Raw genomic sequence first — 22,491 nt, forward strand, 5'->3', positions numbered from 1 at the left:
TATAAATTGTATATTTATTGTTGCTATGTAAGCCACATTGAGCCTGCCATGTGTGGGAAAGCACGGGGTACAAATGTAATAAATAATAAACACATTTACATTTCTTGCTTATTTCCCCATCCGCCTTCCCACTTTCCCTCCCCCATATTTTCTCAGGTACTTTTTTTTCTTGCCTCTTGTTTCTCTGTTTCCCCGTTTCCCCTTCCCTTTCCCTTCTCTTCTCTTCTTTCTCCTCCCCCCCCCCCCCCCCCCCCCCCCCCCATTTAAAAAAAAGTTCTAAATCTTTTTAAAGTAATTTTTCCCATTTATAAGGTTCTTTTAGCACAGTTTTTGAAGTTTTTTGTAATTATTTATTTCTCGGTACCTGCAACATTTTTACGCCTCAGTATTTTATATTTTACTAGAAGGACAATAACGAGACCTCTTTTTGCACTTTGCTCTCCTTGATAACACGTACAAGTTAGTATGGCTTACCAATATGGGTTATAATGTTTTTTTTAGTTTCACATTTCCTTTCATCATTACGTCTCCCCAGAGCTTCATTTGCAATCACAAAGTTTTAAAGTCCTCCTGCATTTTAGCACCACTTTCATTTTAGAAGAGCATGTGTGGTGTCATCAGTCTCATTTTCCTATTTGGGACAACGTTCATACGGAGAGTAATTTAAAGGTCAGTACTCTTTTTAGCCACACATTTTTAAGTATACCACAGCGTTTTTAGGGCTCGTTTTACTAAGCTATGGGGAGAAGTGGTCTTAAGACGCCCTTATGCAGGTCTTTCCTGCAGGCTAAGGCTGTTTTTAGCATAGCCAGAAAATGGCAGATTTCTTCCATTTTCCAAATTAATAGCCATGTGCTCATGTTACCCTTAGTATGCGGCCGTTAACAAAACTTAGCACATGAGCACTTACTGACACCTATTTTGTAGGTGGTAGGGGCTCACATGCTAATTCTGTGCTAACCAGTGTGTGATAATGTAGCTGCGCTAACTGATTAACACAGAAACACCCACTCTCTGCCCCGCAGACATGCCCCCTGTGCAGAAAAAAAAATTTAGCGCATAGTTTGTGCACAAACATTGCAAAATTACCGTGGGACACCTCAGCACGTTCTGCAGTAAGCCCTTTTAAGCTGCGGTAAGCATGTGCAGTTTAGTAAAAGGATCCCTTGTGTTTTAGGGCCAGGATTTTAATTGAACAACTAATTTTTTAGCACATCTGTTTTAAGTAGCAGGCACAAAATTGGGTGCATGATCATTTCAGTATTTTAGTACCATTATTGTAGGTTTTAACAGTAGTCTGTCTTTGTAGCGTTTTTTTTATATTTCTCAGTTCTTTATAGATATTTTTCCATCTCCATACTTTGTACCTCAGTGGCTCATTAAACAATTTGCACGTGCATTTTCACTCCACACCAAAATTTCAGCACCCAAATTTGGGTGCCATATATAGAAACCAGGGGTATGTGAACTCATACATGTATAAGTGTGTGTATACTATAAATATAGATAGATATGTGAGATGTGCATTTTATGTATTCTTTTGGACATTCTATGCTGTTAAATGTAATTTGTTGTAGCTGTTAATTGTAATTTCATTTTGTAAATAATTGACCTGCTTTTTCCTGTTTTATTGTTTCAGAGCTGGTGATGTTGTTGGAATGGTGGTCAGGCACTGACTGTACTCTTTATACTGACCCAGAAAGTTATGTCAAATATGGGAAAGAAAATGCCATTGTGGTCCTTAACCACAACTTTGAAATTGATTTTCTCTGTGGCTGGAATTTCTGTGAAAGATTTGGGGTTCTAGGGGTAAGTCTGGACAGTATTTAAAATAATAAAATTTTCTATGAAGCATATTTTAAATTTATCCTTTATATAGTATAAATAGGAAAGTGTAGATTTAAAGTTCAACAAGAGCTTGTGAAAAGTACATAAACTACAACTAACAGCAGGTTTTTTTCTTTTTTTAATATATCTCTATGGAGTATGTTTTGGTACAGTGTCTCATAGCTATACACCTTGCAAGATGATGGTCGCTTGAGAGGCCTGCTCCATTCGGCCATCTCGCTTCTCAGGTCCATGCTGATTACTGGGCCAATGAACTGCCGTTCAGCTTGATCGGGAACTGCATCAGGACCTGAGACAGACCCGCCAACTTCGGGAGGAGAGGTGCAGACCGCTCTTCTAGCACAGAGAGAGCCGCTTTTGGCAGCCCATCAGGAGCATAGCCGTGCGTCCCCATGTCAGAGGACAGCAGTGAGGGATCAGGAGGCGAGAACCGGGGCAGTCATCGGAGAGAGGGGTGGATCCTTGTGACCCAGTCGAGGGACATGTGCAGACTCCGGGAAACAGGCACCAAGACAGCACCCGGAGAAAGAGATAGCTCCCTTCCGACACCGCTAGCACGTGGTGAGGCAGATTGGCAGCCCAGTGGGCACTGCGCCACCCTGCATTGAGGGTCAGTCGTATGGGACCAAGTGGTGGGGCCGGTGTGGCGCTTGGGGAGAACAACCCGACCGAGCAGCATCCTGAGGCTCCACGGTACTGGCACACACCTGAAAACACAGGCATAGAAGCAGGAGCTGAGCCCAAACAGGGTAGAGCTCACATGTGGCCAGGTAAAATCCAAACCACCCTGTATCACTCCTCAGGAGCAACCTAGGTTATTCTGCAAACCGGTCCTGGAGCGGCACAGTGAGGAATGGCACAGAGTAAGGGAGGCAGTCTTCACTTGTGACGAGGGATCCATACTGGATGCTGGGAACAGCCTGGAACAGCAGAGGACATTGGCTGCTGAGAACGGAGAAGAGGAAGTCCAGGAACCAGCACTCCTAACCTGATGTCCTCCACAACTGATGAATAGAAGCACTAACCCCCTTGCAGACCAGATCCTTCCTGGAAACCTAGAGTGGGAGAGCAACTCTGAGCAGCAGGACATGAACCTAATCATCACCACAGTTGCTTGGAGTTGGCCATCTTCCTTAGATACCACATCAGTACTAGCAGAGACTACTCAATATACTGACGAACCCAGCAAGGGAACATCACCTCAGGTAATAAACCCCCCCCCAGTAGAATAACAACAACAAAAAAAAAAACCCTAGGTGTGTGCAGGAAAGAGCTCACCTCACATCTATCAGACACTGACATTACACTGCAGCGCTTTTTATCTCCACTCTAGAAGAACAAAGACGGTCATATACTGCCTCAGGCCTAGCTCATCTCTAGGGGCAAACTGCTATAAAAATACATTCTCCGAGGACAAGCAGGCTGATTGTTCTCACGACTGGGTTGACCTCCACGGCAGCCCCCACCAACCGGAACAAAACTTTGCGGGCGATCCCGCACGCAGGGCACGCCCACCGCGCATGCGCGGCCGTCTTCTCGCCCGTGCGCGACCGTTCCCGCTCAGTCTTTTCTTTTCCGCGCTGGAGAGAGCCGTGTTCGTCTCTCTCTCCGTCAGCCCCGGAAACCGGATCGCGCCCTTGACGCGAGTTTTTTTCTTCGATTGTTTCTTTGATTGTTTTCTTTTGTTCTGTTAAAAAAAAAAAAAAGAAAAACTTTGTTTCCCATCGTACTTTTAGCGGGGGCGCCTCATTGTGGCCTTGCGGCCGCGCGGTCGATTTATTTTTCGAGGTGTGATTTTTACCGCCACCATCGACGACTTTGATTTCGCTGACGCGATTTTTCCGTCGATGTCCTCGAAGGTCCCGAGTGGATTTAAGAAGTGTGGTCGGTGCGGCCGGCATATCTCGCAGACCGACACTCACGCTTGGTGCCTCCAGTGCCTCGGGCCGGAGCACGATACTAAGACATGCACCTTGTGTCTCGGTTTACGTAAACGGACACAGGTGGCGAGTCAAGTTCTTCGGGACCGTCTTTTCGGAACTTGCACCGGCCCCTCGACGTCGACTTCGACGGCATTGGTGTCGACGGCCGGATCTTCGGTACCGGTACCGATGTTCACAAAATCGGCATCGACCCCAGGCGCACAGGTCCCGTTGGCCCGCCGGTCCTCCGGAGAAGGCAGGGGTGAGCGGCCGCGTGGGCAATCGGCCCCGGTCACTCCCTCTACCCAGGGCCCTCGGGACCGAACCCTGTCGGACCCGATCCCTTGAGGCCGAGGGGGATCTACCTCCTCCTCTTCGGTACTGCCGAGCGCTGATGACGGGCACCGGAAGAAGGCTAAAAAGCACCGTCATCGGTCGCCCACGGCGCATGTGGCTACAGGCGCCAGAGATGACTCAACGCCGAGGAAGCGGCAGCGCCGGGAGGAGCGTTCCCCCTCGGTGGTAGAGGTATCGCTACGTCAGGGCACCAGCACTTCGGTGCCGTCACCTGGACCCGAGCAGATTCCGGCACCTCTACCGGCCCCCTCGCCTTTCCCGACAGCGGGCCTTGACGAGTGCCTCCGAGCCATCCTTCCGGGGATTCTGGAAGGGCTGATGCGCCAGACTGTGCCCCCGGCGCCGGCGTGCTCTAGCCCGGTGCCGAGGCCTTCTACGCCGGCGCCGCTTGCGGTTCCGGTCTCGACCGCCACACAGGTGGAGTCGACGTCGATGGAGGGAGCTTCATCCCCGCCGGCGCAGGAGTCCACCGCTCGACGACGCCACCGAGGACTCGGTGCCTCGAAGTCGAGCCGGGCCCGGTTGAGGTCTGAGCTACAGGAGCTCTTGTCCGACACCGAGAAAGAGGCCTCGTGGGGGGAGGAGGAGGACCCCAGAATATTTCTCCTCAGACGGAGTCTGTGGGCCTTCCTTCCGACCCCACTCCTTCACCGGAGAGGAAGCTCTCGCCACCTGAGAGCCTCTCCTTTGCCTCCTTCGTCAGGGATATGTCTATCTGCATTCCCTTCCCCGTGGTCTCTGTGGATGAGCCGAGGGCCAAGATGCTCGAGGTCCTCGACTATCCATCACCACCTAGAGAGTCCTCCACGGTACCGTTGCACATTGTCCTCAAGGAGACACTGCTTCGGAACTGGTTGAGACCTTTATCTAACCCCACCATCCCCAAGAAAGCGGAGTCCCAATACAGGATCCACTCTGACCCAGAGTTAATGCGGCCTCAATTGCCTCATGACTCGGCGGTCGTGGACTCTGCTCTCAAGAGGGCACGGAGTTCGAGGGATACCTGCCTCGGCGCCCCCGGGGCGGGAGTCTCGCACTCTGGACTCGTTTGGGAGGAAGGCCTACCAATCTTCAATGCTCGTGACCCGCATTCAATCCTACCAGCTCTACACGAGCATACACATGCGGAATAATGTGAAGCAACTGGCGGACCTGGTTGACAAGCTCCCCCCGGAGCAGTCCAGGTCTTTTCAGGAGGTGGTCAGGCAGCTGAAGGCGTGCAGAAAGTTCCTGTCCAGGGGTATATATGACACCTGTGATGTGGCATCTCGAGCTGCGGCCCAAGGTATAGTGATGCGCAGGCTCTCATGGCTGCGTGCCTCTGACCTGGACAACCGCAACCAGCAGCGGCTGGCCGACGTCCCTTGCCGGGGGGATAATATTTTGGTGAGAAGGTCGAGCAGTTGGTGGACCAACTACACCAGCGGGAAACCGCACTCGACAAGCTCTCCCACCGGGCGCCTTCAGCATCCACTTCAGCAGGTGGACATTTTTCCTGGGCCAGGCAGGCTGCGCCCTATGCCTACAACAAGCGTAGGTACACCCAGCCGGCCCGAAGGCCTCATCAGGCACAGGGACAGTCCCAGCGCGCTCGTTCCCCTCAACAGCGTGCGCCTAAGCAGCCCCCGGCACCTCCACAGCAAAAACCGGGGACGGGTTTTTGACTGGATCCATGGGAACATAGCCGCCATCAAAGTGTCCGTACCGGACGATCTGCCAGTCCGGGGGAGGTTAAAACTTTTTCACCAAAGGTGGCCTCTAATAACCTCCGACCAGTGGGTTCTCCAAATAGTGCGGTGCGGATACGCCCTGAATTTGGCTTCCCCTCCACCAAATTGTCCTCCGGGAGCCCAATCCTTCAGCTCCCACCACAAGCAGGTACTTGCAGAGGAACTCTCCGCCCTTCTCAGCGCCAATGCGGTCGAGCCCGTGCCACCCGGGCAGGAAGGGCAGGGATTCTATTCCAGGTACTTCCTTGTGGAAAAGAAAACAGGGAGGATGCGCCCCATCCTAGACCTGAGAGGCCTGAACAAATACCTGGTCAAAGAGAAGTTCAGGATGCTTTCCTTGGGCACCCTTCTACCAATGATTCAGAAAAACGATTGGCTATGTTCCCTGGATTTAAAGGACGCATACACTCACATCCCGATACTGCCAGCTCATAGACAATATCTCAGATTCCGCCTGGAGACACGGCACTTTCAGTATTGTGTGCTGCCCTTTGGGCTGCCCTCTGCCCCACGAGTGTTCACGAAGTGCCTCGTGGTGGTCACGGCGTATCTGCGCAAGCTGGGAGTGCATGTGTTCCCATATCTCGACGATTGGCTGGTCAAGAACACCTCGGAGGCAGGAGTTCTCCGGTCCATGCAGTGCACTATTTACCTCCTGGAGCTGCTGGGGTTTGTGATAAATTACCCAAAGTCCCATCTCCAGCCAGTCCAATCTCTGGAATTCATAGGAGCTTTGCTGAATTCAAAGACAGCTCAGGCCTTTCTCCCCGAAGCGAGGGCCCACAACCTCCTGTCCCTCGCTTCCCAGACCAGAGCGTCTCAGCAGTCACAGCTCGACAGATGTTGAGCCTCCTGGGTCATATGGCCTCCACAGTTCATGTGACTCCCATGGCTCGTCTTCACATGAGATCTGCTCAATGGACCCTAGCTTCCCAGTGGTGCCAGGCCACCGGGAATCTAGAAGATGTCATCCGCCTGTCCCTCAGTTGCCGCAATTCGCTGCGCTGGTGGACACTTCGGACCAATTTGACCCTGGGACGCCCATTCTAAATTTCGCAGCCCTCGAAAGTGCTGACGACGGATGCATCTCGCCTGGGGTGGGGAGCTCATGTCGATGGGCTTCACACCCAGGGACTGTGGTCCCTCCAGGAAAAAGATCTTCAGATCAACCTCCTGGAGCTCCGAGCGGTCTGGAACGCACTGAAGGCCTTCAGAGATCTGTCTGTCCGAATTTGGATAATTTGATAGGACAGCCATCAGGTTGCAATGTATTACATCAACAAGCAGGGGGGCACCGGATCTCGCCCCCTGTGTCAGGAAGCCGTCGGGATGTGGCGTTGGGCCTGCCAGTTCGGCATGCTTCTTCAAGCCACATACCTGGCAAGGTGTAAACAGTCTGGCCGACAGACTGAGCAGAGTCATGCAACCGCACAAGTGGTCGCTCCATTCCAGAGTGGTACGCAAGATCTTCCGAGAGTGGGGCACTCCCTCGGTGGACCTTTTCGCCTCTCAGACCAACCACAAGCTGCCTCTGTTCTGTTCCAGACTACAGGCACACGGCAGACTAGCGTCGGATGCCTTTCTCCTCCATTGGGGGACCGGCCTCCTGTATGCTTATCCTCCCATACCTTTGGTGGGGAAGACCTTACTGAAGCTCAAGCAAGACCACGGCACCATGATTCTGATAGCGCCGTTTTGGCCCCGTCAGATCTGGTTCCCTCTTCTTCTGGAGTTGTCCTCCGAAGAACCGTGGAGATTGGAGTGTTTTCCGACTCTCATTTCGCAGAACGACGGAGCGCTTCTGCACCCCAACCTTCAGTCTCTGGCTCTCACGCCTGAATGTTGAGGGCGTAGACTTTGCTTCGTTGGGTCTATCTGAGGGTGTCTCCCGTGTCTTGCTTGCCTCTAGAAAGGATTCCACTAAAAAGAGTTACTTTTTCAAGTGGAGGAGGTTTGTCGTTTGGTGTGAGAGCAAGGCCCTAGAACCTCGTTCTTGTCCTGCACAGAACCTGCTTGAATACCTTCTACACTTATCCGAGTCTGGCCTCAAGACCAACTCAGTAAGGAATCACCTTAGTGCGATTAGTGCTTACCATCATCGTGTAGAGGGTAAATCCATCTCTGGAGAGCCTCTAGTCGTTCGATTCATGAGAGTCTTGCTTTTGTCAAAGCCCCCTGTCAAGCCTCCTGCAGTGTCATGGGATCTCAACGTCGTCCTCACCCAGCTGATGAACCTCCTTTTGAGCCACTGAACTCCTGCCATCTGAAGTACTTGACCTGGAAGGTCATTTTCTTGGTGGCAGTTACTTCAGCTCATAGAGTCAGTGAGCTTCAAGCCCTGGTAGCTCATGCTCCTTATACTAAATTTCATCATAACAGAGTAGTGCTCCGCACTCACCCTAAGTTCCTGCCGAAGGTGGTAGTCGGAGTTCCATCTTAACCAGTCAATTGTCTTGCCAACATTCTTTCCCAGACTGCATACCCGCCCTGCTGAACGTCAGCTGCACACATTGGACTGCAAGCGAGCTTTGGCCTTCTACCTGGAGCGGACACAGCCCCACAGACAGTCCGCCCAATTGTTTATTTCTTTCGACCCCAATAGGAAAGGGGTCGCTGTCGGGAAACGCACCATATCCAATTGGCTAGCAGATTGCATTTCCTTCACTTACGCCCAGGCTGGGCTGACTCTTGAGGGTCATGTCACGGCTCATAGTGTCAGAGCCATGGCAGCGTCAGTGGCCCACTTGAAGTCAGCCACTATTGAAGAGATTTGCAAAGCTGCGACATGGTCATCTGTCCACACATTCACATCTCATTACTGCCTCCAGCAGGATACCCGACGCGACAGTCGGTTCGGGCAGTCGGTGCTGCAGAATCTGTTTGGGGTTTAAATCCAACTCCACCCTCCAGGACCCGAATTTATTCTGGTCAGGCTGCACTCTCAGTAAGTTGTTCTTCGTAGGTCAATTTCTGTTATGCCCTCGCCGTTGCGAGGTTCAATTGACCTGTGTTCTTGTTTTGAGTGAGCCTGAGAGCTAGGGATACCCCAGTCGTGAGAACAAGCAGCCTGCTTGTCCTCGGAGAAAGCGAATGATACATACCTGTAGCAGGTGTTCTCCGAGGACAGCAGGCTGATTGTTCTCACCTACCCTCCCTCCTCCCCTTTGGAGTTGCGTTTTTACTCATTTCTTGCTTGTCATTCAAGTGAGCGGGAACAGTCGCGCACGGGCAGGAAGACGGCTGCGCATGCGCGGTGGGCATGCCCTGCGTGCGGGACCGCCCGCAAAGTTTTGTTCCGGTTGGTGGGTGCTGCCGTGGACGTCAACCCAGTCGTGAGAACAATCAGCCTGCTGTCCTCGGAGAACACCTGCTACAGGTATGTATCATTCGCTAACAGGTAAACGTAGGATCAACAAATGAAAGACTAAGGTCAGTGATAAACCCAGACGTAAGCTACCACCTGTAACCTAAAACAGTTCAAAAATGGCTAATATAAGGATATGTCTGCTCTACTAGCTGATATTATTATGGATAACCATACTGCAAGTTGCAGCACTTAATGAATGGAACAAATTCCCAGTAATTGCTAGACGGCGCTCGTATAATCTTGTAGATTGACCAAATTACAAACATCACAACAAACCAGAGGACAATATGCTAACGAACAGCAAACAGATGAATCTGAGTGACAATCAAAATGAATATAAGGTCAAAAAAAGAGAGAATGCATAGACATATGTCCCAATCCCTATAGGCTATATCAATGCAAGGTATGTAGTAAATAAGTCAACCATAATCAGAGACTGGATTGAAAATGAACTAGGATTATTATTCATAACAGAAACATGACTGCATCTCAAAGACAACCCGGTTATACACGGCCTATGCCCACCAGGGTATAAAATAATATACATCAACAGAACCAAAAAGAAAGGAGGCAGGGTTGCTTTAATATAAACTTTAATTGAACTTTTGGCATGCAAAATCACAGATACAACACCAAAGAGACCATTATGCTGCATACTTTTCTGTTGTGCCTCGAGAAGTTGGACTAACGCTCGAGAGAACTCTATGGATTTTGTATCAAACAACTGCTCTAACTTCTCGGATTTACACCTTTTAGGCGTTTGGGAAGCTTGCCAGGTGCCCTTGGCCTGGATTGGCCGCTGTCGTGGACAGGATGCTGGGCTCGATGGACCCTTGGTCTTTTCCCAGTGTGGCATTACTTATGTACTTATATCAACCTGCACCTAAAAAAGCACCACGACCACAGCACCAAAATCTTATTAACCTTCCTGATCCAATGGGACCCCATATCTATTGCTTTTAAGCAATCTCAGCAGTCACATCAAGGAGTTTCAAGATTCTATGAAAACTAAGAAGGATCAGCGATTCTCCGAGGACAAGCAGGCTCAATATTCTTACATGTGGGTCGTCATCCGCGACGGCCCAGGAGACGGAAGAAACCTTCAAAAGCTAAAGAACCTTTCCGAATGTTCCGACGCGTGGGCCGAACCACTGCGCATGCGTGGGCGGCTTCCCGCTTGTAATGCGAGCATGCAGTGATCAGTTCTTTTTCATCCACGCTTCGAGAGAGTTGTGCTTGCCACTACTCCCTTGTTTTTTTTTCTTAGGAGAACTGCTTTTTTCGCATTTATTGCGCCCTTTTTCTTCTTTTTATTTACCTTCTCAAATAAAATTTTTTAAAAAAAGAGTTTTTTCCCTTATTTTTTAGTTTTTTCCTCACTTTTTCAAGTTTCCTTTCTTTTTTCGTTGCGGCCACCTTTAGGTTGCTCAGCTGCGTCTTTTTTTCCCTTTTTTTTGTGCCTTTTTAATTGGCACAATCGAGCCTTTTCATTTCGCGGACGCTATTTTCCCGCCTATGTCATTGAAGACTCCCAGCAGCTTCAAACGCTGTACTCGCTGCAACCGGACCATCTCGGGTACCGACCCCCCACGCGTGGTGCCTCCAGTGTTTTGGGCCCGATCATCTTCCAGCTGCCTGTAAGCTGTGTAAGTTAATGAAGAAAAGGACCCAGGTGGCTCGAGAGGCTTAGTGCGAGAGACTTTTTTCTGTTCGGTCCGGTCCTTCGACATTGATACCGAGGTCGGCGGTGTCGACGTCGAGGGAAGCAGAGACACTGAGAGTCCAGGAAATGGCTGCCGAAAGACTGCTTCGAGCTGGGAGCAGCAAGGCATCGAGTGGGACTCCACCCGTCTCGAGGCCTACTGTTATGCAGGCCCCACGGGACCAACCTTCGTCGGACCCAACCCCGAGGAAGCGTGAGGATTCCTCATCGGTACCGAGGAGTCTCAGTGACGGGCGTCGAGCGAAGGTGAAGAAGCATCGTTATCGATCTTCCAGGCATGGTACTGAGAGCTCTGGGGAGCTGAGGCAGTCAGCACCCGAGAAACTTTGGCAACAGGAGGATCACTCACCCTCCATTCAGGAGGTGCCGATGCGTTGGTCATCCGGCAGCCTGGTACCAGCTCTCGAGCCCCCTCAAATTCTGGCACCGACTCCTGCACCGGCCCCACAGCCTTTTCCGATGGCAGCTCTCGACGAGCACATCCGGGCCCTTCTTCCAGAGCTTCTGGAAGGTTTGCTTCGTCAGTCTGCCTCGGTGTCGGGGGTGCTTGTGCCTCCCGTACCGACTGCTGAGACGGCATCTGGGCCATCACCGGTTGCCACCCGGGTCGACTCCCCCTCGACTTTGGTGGAGGAAGCTTCACCGGAGTCCAGGCAGGGGTCGACTTCTCAACATCCCTCACGAGGTCGTCGATCCCCGACGTCAAGGCAGGCTCAGGTTCGGGCTGCTGTTAGGGAGCTTCTGTCCGATACCAAAGAGGAGTGCTCATGGGGAGAAGAGGAAGACCCCAGGTACTGATCCTACTCCACCAATTGAAGTAAGGATGTCTCCGCCTGAGAGTCTTACTTTCTCTTCCTTTGTAAGGGAAATGTCTAAGGACATTCCATTCCCTATGGAGGTTGTGGATGAGCCGAGGGCTGAGATGCTCGAGGTCCTGGATTATCCTTCTCTACCAGCAGAGGTTACAACAGCCCCCCCTCTGCACAATACACTCAGGGAAGTGCTGATGCGGAATTGGTCTTGCCCTCTCTCTAATCCAGTGGTCCCCAAGATGTCCGAGCCCCAGTACAGAGTCCATGGAGAGAATGTAATGGTGAAGGCCCAACTTCCTCACGATTCCATGGTGGTGGACTCTGCTCTCAGAAGAGCCAAGAGTACTAGAGACTATGCAGGCAGAGAGTCTAGGACCTTGGATTCTTTTGGGAGGATGTCACGTCTGTGGCCGTGACCACCCTCAGACTTACCTTATTTTGGGGGGTCAGCTTTTAAGCTGGCTTCTGCCTATCCTTTCTGGAGTAGTTTTCCTTCTGTGTGCTGGCTGCTTCCAGCATGGCTCTAATTACTCCACTCTACTGCACCTGGGGGTGCTGCCTGAGTTAGCTTTACCTCTCTCTCCAGCCTGGCTCTGTTTGCTCCTCTGTGCTGCACCTAGGTATTCTAAGTCTTTCTATGTTCTGTGTGCACTCTGCCTGCTCCTTGGTTTGTGCTCCTCTCACCCGCTGGTGGCCAGAACCAGTGGCTGCCATAGTTTGTCTTGCTCCTCAGGTGTTGAAGGGCTTTATTAATCACTTAGAGACTGCAGCATTTGCATCATCTAAGGTCCCTGGTATCTACCTTGTCCAGTTCAGTGTGAGATTCTAGCTTGTTACCAGTAGCTTGGGCATAGCTTTTCTTGTTGGCTTGTGTACAGCTTTACTAGTTCTCCTGTGTGTTGTGTTGTGTGAGTTCCTAGCGTGTGACTAGTTAGCTTGGGCATAGCTTTGCTTGTTAGCTTGTGTACAGCTTTACTAGTTTTCTTGTGTTTAGCTTTCTGGTTTTCCCGTGTGTGTTTTCCTTTGTTTCTGGAGCTTCAGCCCTAGTCCTGTCCGCTGCCAGTACTCCATAAGTACATAAGTACATAAGTAGTGCCATACTGGGAAAGACCAAAGGTCCATCTAGCCCAGCATCCTGTCACCGACAGTGGCCAATCCAGGTCAAGGGCACCTGGCACGCTCCCCAAACGTAAAAACATTCCAGACAAGTTATACCTAAAAATGCGGAATTTTTCCAAGTCCATTTAATAGCGGTCTATGGACTTGTCCTTTAGGAATCTATCTAACCCCTTTTTAAACTCCGTCAAGCTAACCGCCCGTACCACGTTCTCCGGCAATGAATTCCAGAGTCTAATTACACGTTGGGTGAAGAAAAATTTTCTCGGATTCGTTTTAAATTTACCACACTGTAGCTTCAACTCATGCCCTCTAGTCCTAGTATTTTTGGATAGCGTGAACAGTCGCTTCACATCCACCCGATCCATTCCACTCATTATTTTATACACTTCTATCATATCTCCCCTCAGCCGTCTCTTCTCCAAGCTGAAAAGCCCTAGCCTTCTCAGCCTCTCTTCATAGGAAAGTCGTCCCATCCCCACTATCATTTTCGTCGCCCTTCGCTGTACCTTTTCCAATTCTACTATATCTTTTTTGAGATACGGAGACCAGTACTGAACACAATACTCCAGGTGCGGTCGCACCATGGAGCGATACAACGGCATTATAACATCCGCACACCTGGACTCCATACCCTTCCTAATAACACCCAACATTCTATTCGCTTTCCTAGCCGCAGCAGCACACTGAGCAGAAGGTTTCAGCGTATCATCGACGACGACACCCAGATCCCTTTCTTGATCCGTAACTCCTAACGTGGAACCTTGCAAGACGTAGCTATAATTCGGGTTCCTCTTACCCACATGCATCACTTTGCACTTGTCAACATTGAACTTCATCTGCCACTTGCACGCCCATTCTCCCAGTCTCGCAAGGTCCTCCTGTAATCGTTCACATTCCTCCTGCGACTTGACGACCCTGAATAATTTTGTGTCATCGGCGAATTTAATTACCTCACTAGTTATTCCCATCTCTAGGTCATTTATAAATACATTAAAAAGCAACGGACCCAGCCATAGTCTTCCTGCCTGCTGCCTGACCCGACTACTGCCTGAACCTCGATAATTGCTGCCTGCTGCCTGACCCGACTGCTGCCTGAACCCGGATATTCTCTGCCTGTGGCCAGACCTGACTATTGCCGGAACCTGGACAGTCCCTGCCTGTCTGCCTTGCTTTCACCTAGGTGCCTGGGGGCACTTCTGTATCCTGATTCCTGTTGTTCCTGCTTGCTAGTTCCAGTTCCGGTTTTCCTGTAAGCCCTGCCGGCTGCCCGAACCTGAGGGCTCAACCCTCGGGGAACGGTGGCTAAGCGTAGGTGAAGCCTAGGTCCAGTATGTTCCTGTCCAGCGGGTTCTGGTCCCGTGTGTTCCAGTCCAGTGGGCTCCACTCCAGTGTGTACCAGTCCAGTGGGTTCCAGTCCAGTGCGCACCTGTCTGGTGTGTTCCAGTCCTGTGTATTCCAGTGCAGAACTCCGGTCCGGGGTTCCAGTCCAGCCTTGCCTCGTCTCTGCTTTGAAGGTGACCTTGCCTGCCACTGCCGTTCCATGGTAGTGGTCCAAGGGCTCACAAACCCAGTGCTTCCAGGGAAGAAGCCTGACAGAGGAGAACGTATCAGGCCGCAATGCTTGCCGCCAAGATCCAAACATACCAGCTCTACACAAGCATTCACTTACGGAACTCGGTGAGGCAACTGTCCAGTTTAGTTGAAGCACTTCCCTCACAGCTTGCTGAACCTTTTCACCAGGTGGTCAGGCAGCAGAAGGCGTGTCGCAAATTCCTGGCCAGGGGGTCTTATGACACTTTTCATGTAGCATCCCGAGTAGCTGCTCAAGGTATAGTGATGCACAGACTCTCATGGCTGCGTGTCTCTGACCTGGATCACAAGACCCAGTAGCGAATGGCGTATGTTCCCTGCCAGGGGGAATATTCTTTTTGCAGAAAAAGTAGAGGATATAGTTAATCAGATGAAAAAGCATCATGATGCATTGGATTCTCTCTCCCGCCGGACGTCTTCTGCTACTGCCCCCTTTGTAGGAGGTTTTTTGGAGGGAGGAGGAGTGCTCCCTATTCCTATAATAGGCGTAGGTACACTCCTGCTTCTCGGCAGCCGGTTCAGGCTCAGTCCCAGCATGTGCATTCTCGTCAACGCCGTGCGCCTAAGGCTCCTAGGGCTCCCCAGCAATAGCAAGGGACGGGCTTTTGACTGGCTCAGTTCAGCATAGCCGCAGTAAAAGTGTCCATACCAGGTGGCTTGCCTGTCGGGGGGAGGTTGATATTTTTTCACCAAAGGTGGCGTCTCTTAACCTCTGACAGGTGGGCTCTTCAAATAGTCCGGTTAGGATACACCCTCAATCTGGCATCCAAGCCTCCAAATTGTCCACTGGGAGCTCAATCCTTCAGCTCCCAGCACAAGCAAGTACTTGCAGAGGAACTCTCCGCCCTTCTAAAGGCCAATGCGGTCGAACCCGTTCCACCAGGGGAAGAAGGGCTGGGATTCTATTCCAGGTACTTCCTGGTGCAAAAGAAAACAGGGGGGATGCGTCCCATCCTAGACCTAAGGGCCCTGAACAGATTTCTGGTCCAAGAAAAGTTCAGGATGGTTTCCCTGGGCACCCTTCTTCCCATGATTCAGGAAAACGATTGGCTATGCTCTCTGGATTTAAAGGATGCTTATACTCACATCTGGGTACTTCCAGCTCACAGGAAGTACCTTCGATTTCAGTTGGGAACTCAGCACTTTCAGTACTGTGTACTGCCCTTTGGACTAGCATCTGTGCCCAGGGTCTTCACAAAGTGCTTGGCAGTTGTTGCAGCATCGCTATGCAGACTGGGAGTGCATGTGTTCCCTTATCTCGATGATTGGCTGGTGAAGAACACTTCGGAGGCAGGAGCTCTACAGTCCATGCAGATGACTATTCAACTGCTGGAGATACTGGGGTTTGTAATAAATTATCCCAAATCCCATCTTATTCTAGTGCAGAAATTGGAGTTCATTTGAGCTTTGTTGGATACACGGATGTCTCGAGCTTATCTTCCCCAGGCAAGAGCAGACAATCTTCTGGCCCTAGTTTCCTTGGCTCGAGCGTCTCAACAGATCACAGCTCGACAGATGTTGAGACTTTTAGGGCACATGGCCTCCACAGTTCATGTTGACTCCCCTGGCACGCCTACATCTAAGATCAGCTCAATGGACCCTAGCTTCCCAGTGGTGCCAGGCCACAGGAAATCTAGAGGATGTAATCCATCTCTCCACCGATTTTTGCAGCTCCCTTCAGTGATGGACCATTCGATCCAATCTGACCTTGCGATGTCCATTCCAAATTTCTCAGCCACATAAAGTGCTGACGATGGATGCATCCCTCCTGGGGTGGGGAGCTCATGTAGATGGACTTCACACTAAAGGGGTTTGGTCCTTTCAGGAAAAGGGTCTTCAGATCAACCTCCTGGAATTGCGAGCAATGTGGAACGCTCTCAAGTCTTTCAGAGATCGGCTGTCCAACCAGATCATCCTAATTCAGAGAGACAATCAGGTTGCTATGTATTACACCAACAAGCGGGGGGGGGGGGGGGGGGGGGGGGGCAACAGATCTCGCCCTCTGTGTCAGGAAGCCGTCAGGATGTGGCTTTGGGCCCACCATCATGGTATGTTTCTCCAGGCCACATATCTGGCAGGTGTAAACAACAGTCTGGCCGACAGGTTGAGCAGGATCATGCAACCTCACGAGTGGTCCCTCAACATGGACGTTGTCCGCAAGATCTTCTGAGCACGGGGCACCCCCTCAGTGGATCTTTTTGCCACTCAGACAAATCACAAAGTCCCTCAATTCTGTTCCAGACTTCAGGCCCATGACAGACTAGCGTCAGATGCCTTTCTCCTTCATTGGGGAACAGGCCTTTTGTATGCGTATCCTCCCATACCTCTAGTAGGAAAGACTCTGCTGAAACTCAGGCAAGACCACGGAACCATGATTCTGATTGCACCTTTTTGGCCACGTCAGATCTGGTTCCCTCTTTTTCTGGAGTTGTCCTCCGAAGAACCGTGGAGATTGGAGTGTTTTCCGACCCTCATCACCCAGAACGAGGGGTCGCTTCTTCATCCCAACCTCCAGGCTCTCATGGCCTGGATGTTGAGAGCTTAGAATTCACCTACTTGGGTTTTTCAGAGGGTGTTTCCTGTGTCTTGCTTGCTTCCAGGAAAGATTCCACAAAGAGGTGTTACTCTTTCAAATGGAGGAGGTTTGCCGTCTGGTGTGACAGCAAGGTCCTAGATCCTCTTTCTAGCCCTACACAGACCCTGCTTGAAAACTTTCTACACTTGTCAGAGTCTGGTCTCAAGACCAATTCCGTAAGAGTTCACCTTAGTGCGATTAGTGCTTATCATCGCCGTGTAGAGGGTAAGCCTATCTCTAGGCAGCCCTTAGTTGTTGATTTTATGAGAGGTTTGCTTTTGTCAAAGCCCCTGGTCAAACCTCCACCAGTGTCATGGGATCTCAATGTCGTTCTCACCCAGCTGATGAAAGCTCCTTTTGAGCCACTGAATTTCTGCCATCTGAAGTACTTGACCTGGAAGGAGTAGCTGGGTCCCCCTTCCAGGGCCCAGCCAGGCTCGACCCTGCTTAGCTTCCTTCCTCACACGACTGTTGCTTTGCTCCACACCACCTTGGCCTGTTCTGGGACTCAGCGCCAGATCCCCTGAGAGCTCGCAGGACTTCCTCCTCCCTCTATTGTTTCCACAGAGGCTCAATCAAGGCAAAATGTTTATAAGAAAAAAAACCTTTATTTTCTTGCTTCCATTCAGCATAAACACAAAGGGAAACACCTTAATCCCAGGTTGTTAAGGTTTTTTTTTTTTTGTTACATTTGTACCCCGCGCTTTCCCACTCATGGCAGGCTCAATGCGGCTTACATGGGGCAATGGAGGGTTAAGTGACTTGCCCAGAGTCACAAGGAGCTGCCTGTGCCTGAAGTGGGAATCAAACTCAGTTCCCCAGGACCAAGGTCCACCACCCTAACCACTAGGCCACTTGCTGCCACAGTCTGAGTCAGGTTTTAAACAGTCCATATAACTTCACTCCTTTTAACCAAAATTACTTCTCTTTGGAGCAGAGCATATCCAGAAAGGCAACCCAGTAGCTCTGTATTTTGTAGCCCCAGCACTTTCCAGTATCAAACAGTTTATACAGCTTTTCCTGCTTCATCTTACAGCACAGATAAACAGCACCTTTCCCACCTTGGTCATGCTGGGGTTTGGATTGTACTCAGCTCCTGTCTCTTTCTGGAGGCCAGTGGCGTACCAAGGGGGGGGGGGGGCGGTGGGGGCGGTCCGCCCCGGGTGCACGCCGCTGGGGGTGCCGCGGTGCGCGCCTGCTGCGAGAGTTCGCTAACTTCTCTCGTTCGCTGCAGCTCCCTCTGCCCCGGAACAGGTTACTTCCTGTTCCTGGGCAGAGGAAGCTGCAGCGAACGAGCAAAGTTAGTAAACTCGCAGCAGGTGTGCGCTGCGGCACCCCCCCCCCCAGCGGCATGCACCTGGGGGGGGCTCTTTCGCCGGGGGGGGGGGTCAGCGCTGCGCCGGGGGGGGGGGGGGGCGCTGCACCGCCCCGGGTGTCCGCCCCCCTAAGAATGCCACTGCTTGAGGCCAGCACCTGTCCCCTCTTTAGCAGAGACCTTCCCCAGGGCCTCAGCCTCTCTTCTCCGGTCTTCCACCACTGTCTCCAAGGAGCTGCCAGCCACTCCCTCACAATACCTTTCCTCGTTTGGGCCCAAGCCCCAATCTCCATCTGCTCCTCCTCTAGTCCTTCAGCAACCTCCATTTTATCCTCCTCCCCAGCTTCCTCCGCCCCCAACCTCTCCAGCTGGCCCTCATTACCTTCCTCAGAAACCATTTCCCAATCTTCTATCTCCTCCCCTAGCTCCTGCACAGCCAGGTGGGGAACAGAGGGATTCTGGGAATGGTAGTTCCTCCCCTTCTTCCTTAACCCTGCTAGCCCTTCAGCCTCCGGTAGTCCGGCTTTCTGAATGCCAGAGTGGTGATTATGAAATCTGCCCTGCTGGGGTTCCCCTGATCTCTGCACCCCCTTTCCTCGTGACTTCCGTGATCCCTTTTCACCTGCCTGCTCACAAAGGTCATTTTCTTGGTGGCTGTTAACTTCAGCTCGTAGAGTCAGTGAGCTCCAAGCCTTGGTAGTCCATGCACCTTATATTAAATTTCACCATAACAGAGTAGTCCTCCATACTCACTCTAAGATCTTGCTGAAGGTGGTGTCAGAGTTCCATCTGAGCCAGTTAATTGTCTTGCCAACATTTTTTCCCCATCCACATACCCGCCCTGGTTAGGACAAGTTGCACACCTTGGACTGTAAGAGAGCATTGGCCTTTTATGTGGAGCGGACAAAGCCCTTTAGACAGTCCGCCCAGTTTGTTTCTTTTGATCCCAACAGGAGGAGAGTCGCCATCGGAAAACGCACCATCTCTAATTGGCTAGCAGATTGCATTTCCTTCACTTATGCCCAAGCTGGGCTGACTCTAGAGGGCCATGTCATGGCTCATAATGTCAGAGCCATGGCTGTGTCTGTGGCTCACTTGGAGTCAGCCTCTGTTGAAGAGATTTGCAAGGCTGCAACATGGTCATCAGTCCACACATTCAGATCTCACTACTGCCTTCAGCAGGATACCCGACGCAACAGTTGATTTGGGCAGTAGGTGCTGCAGAATCTGTTCGGGGTTTAGAATCCAACTCCACCCTCCTAGGCCCATTTCTGTTTTGTTCCAGGCTGCACTCTCACCTAGTTGAATTTATTTTCAGGTCAATCTCTGTTACGTCCTCGCCTTTGCGAGGCCCAGTTGACCAGTGTTCTTTGTTTTGAGTGAGACTGGGGGCTAGGGATACCCCACATGTAAGAATATTGAGCCTGCTTGTCCTCGGAGAAAATGAAGATACATACCTGTAGCCGGTATTGTCCGAGGACAGCAAGTTCAATATTCTTACAACCCTCCCTCCTCCCCGTTGGAGTTGTTTCACTTATATTGTTTTGCTTTTTATTAAACTGATCACTGCACGTTCGCGTCGCGGGCGGGAAACTGCCCACACATGCGCGGTGGGTCGGCCCACGCGGCGGAACGTTCTGGAAGGTTCTTTAGCTTTTGAAGGTTTCTTCCGTCTCCTGGGCCGTCACGGACGATGACCCACACGTAAGAATATTGAGCCTGCTGTCCTCGAAGAATACCTGCTACAGGTATGTATCTTCATTATATTTCCCCAGACAATCTTTTTGTCTAATACTACAATGAACGATATTGACCCAACTAGATTATTGCAATGCAGCATATGTAGAATGCACAGAAAACATACTAAAATCACTGCAGACCATACAAACACAGCAGCAAGACTGATTTTTAAAAATTCAAAATATGAAAGAGCAACACCACTGCTTGCAGAGTTACACTGGCTCCCAATCAGGGCCAGACTGTTTTTCAAAGCTAGTACTCTTATTTTCAAAATGTTGTTCAGAATATCACCTAATTACATGTTAGACTTGCAAGTCCAGAAACCAGCTGTTACTTATTACTCTATCTGCACATCTGTAGAAACATAACCTTCAAATCCATCTATATGGCTGGTTTCAGTTACCTGGGTTCTAAATAATGGAATTCAATTCCCAAGGCCATAAGAAGCACTACCAAATACCTTCAGCTCAGAAAATATTTAAAAACTTAAATTTTTAGGAAATTCTATGGATAACCATACATGATACAAAGTTCTACATTGAGTGTAATTGTAACTGTAAATGCAAAAATACTGTAGTTTCTCAACACTTGTAATTTCTCCTAACTGATAATTGTAAGCTATATTGAACCGAAACTTGTTTTTGGATAATTGTGGGATATAAGAATGAATTAATAAAGTTGTTTTAAATACTTTTTTTACCCTTTGGGTATCACCATGGGTTGTCTCAACATTATACAGTGATTCTAATCTAAGAGATTTAGTGTTTCATGTTCATAACGTACTTTCAGGCCACATGTCTGGCTATTTTGTTGAATTTATAAAATGTGTAATTAATGAATGCAACCCTTTTTTGTTTCTCAGTGATGCTACTTATGCTTTTCTAATGCAGAAATTCTGAACTAAAGTTGTTAGTGCACCAAAAACCCTAATGCACTTTTCTTTTAAATGTAGACTGGGATATTTGAAAGTTGTCTGATCGTCAGTCTATATAGTCTTTCTACTGTCGTTCACTAGGCTACTACACTAAGCAACCTCAGCTTACAGACTTGCTCAAACACTTACCCTAAAGATTATGCTTCTTTTATTGGCCTCCCTGGAGTCCTGTAGGCCAAATATATTTGCTTCTATTCTGGTCTGGAATGTTTCAATGATAGACTACTGCTGCAGTTTACCAGTTTTGTTTTTATCCTGTATAAACTTCAAGGTTTGGTACATCTCAGTACAAACAATGCAGAGAATACTGACAGAATCGGCTGTATTATTTGTTACATACCAGCGATGTTATTAGAATCTTCAGGTTTTTTCCTCTGGTCTAACCAAGTAAAAGAATTCCATATTAAGCATTCATTTTTATTATTATTTTTAGGTATAAATGTTTAATGTACTTTAATGTAATTATTAGGAATAGTTTTATATATTTGTTTCCTGCAGCTGGTGCAGCAGGAGTTTTGCAGTAACAGGCCTGACTCCCTTGGACACATCTTATGGCCTGTGTCCAGTGGTTGAGGCTCCCAGGAGTTGGATTATGATCCTTCTCCTAGTTGAGCCAAGGTTTTCTTCCCTGCTGTAGCCTTGAGCCCTGGCACAAGGGCCTTTGCTCAGCAAAGCTATCTGGCATAGGTTCCTCTGGGGCCTTGCCAGAATGTCTGTCTGCCTCCTGATCTAATCTTTCCGCCAATTCCCATGTAGGCCCATTACAGAATTAAAACAAGGAAAATACCAGCCTAGTTTCCTGGGAACACTGAAAATAGTAATGTAGTAAGTGATGGCAGATAAAGACCCATACACTTCATCCAGTCTGCCCAACAAGATAAACTCATTTTACATGGTATGCGATACTTTATATGTATACCTGAGTTTGATTTGATTCTGGATCAGTTGAGTACCTTTAGTGTGGTGCAGATGCCAAGAGTTTGGGATTATCTTCAGTTTCTTGGTTCTGTAGTGGCACAGTAGAGATAACAATGTGATCAAGAGTACACATGAAACCGCTGGAATATACATTATCATTGAGGTGGTTTCCTCACTCTCAGAAGTTCAAAGCTTCTTCTCAAGGCAGCTAACTTGTTGGGCTAGTCTATAATATCTTTTGAGAGGCATCCCTCTGGAACCCTTGGAGTGAACAGATGTAACTACTACTACTACTACTACTATTTAGCATTTCTATAGCGCTACAAGGCATACGCAGCGCTGCACAAACATAGAAGAAAGACAGTCCCTGCTCAAAGAGCTTACAATCTAATAGACAAAAAATAAATAAAGTAAGCAAATCAAATCAATTAATGTGAACGGGAAGGAAGAGAGGAGGGTAGGTGGAGGCGAGTGGTTACGAGTCAAAAGCAATGTTAAAGAGGTGGGCTTTCAGTCTAGATTTAAAGGTGGCCAAGGATGG

The 22,491-nt window shown here is 49.7% G+C and overlaps 1 protein-coding gene across 6 annotated transcripts in view; it reads left to right on the forward strand.

The window, feature by feature from the left end:
* The window catches only part of AGPAT4 (1-acylglycerol-3-phosphate O-acyltransferase 4), a 507,427-nt gene that overhangs the window by 184,415 nt on the left and 300,521 nt on the right, over window positions 1-22,491 (forward strand). For all 6 annotated transcript variants that reach the window (XM_030198100.1, XM_030198095.1, XM_030198098.1 and 3 more), the window contains one exon: window positions 1,640-1,809. In XM_030198100.1, the coding sequence (XP_030053960.1) occupies window positions 1,640-1,809 (170 nt within the window). The remainder of the gene's footprint in view (window positions 1-1,639; window positions 1,810-22,491) is intronic.

This window comes from Microcaecilia unicolor, chromosome 3 (assembly GCF_901765095.1).
Source record: "Microcaecilia unicolor chromosome 3, aMicUni1.1, whole genome shotgun sequence".
NCBI lineage: Eukaryota > Metazoa > Chordata > Amphibia > Gymnophiona > Siphonopidae > Microcaecilia > Microcaecilia unicolor.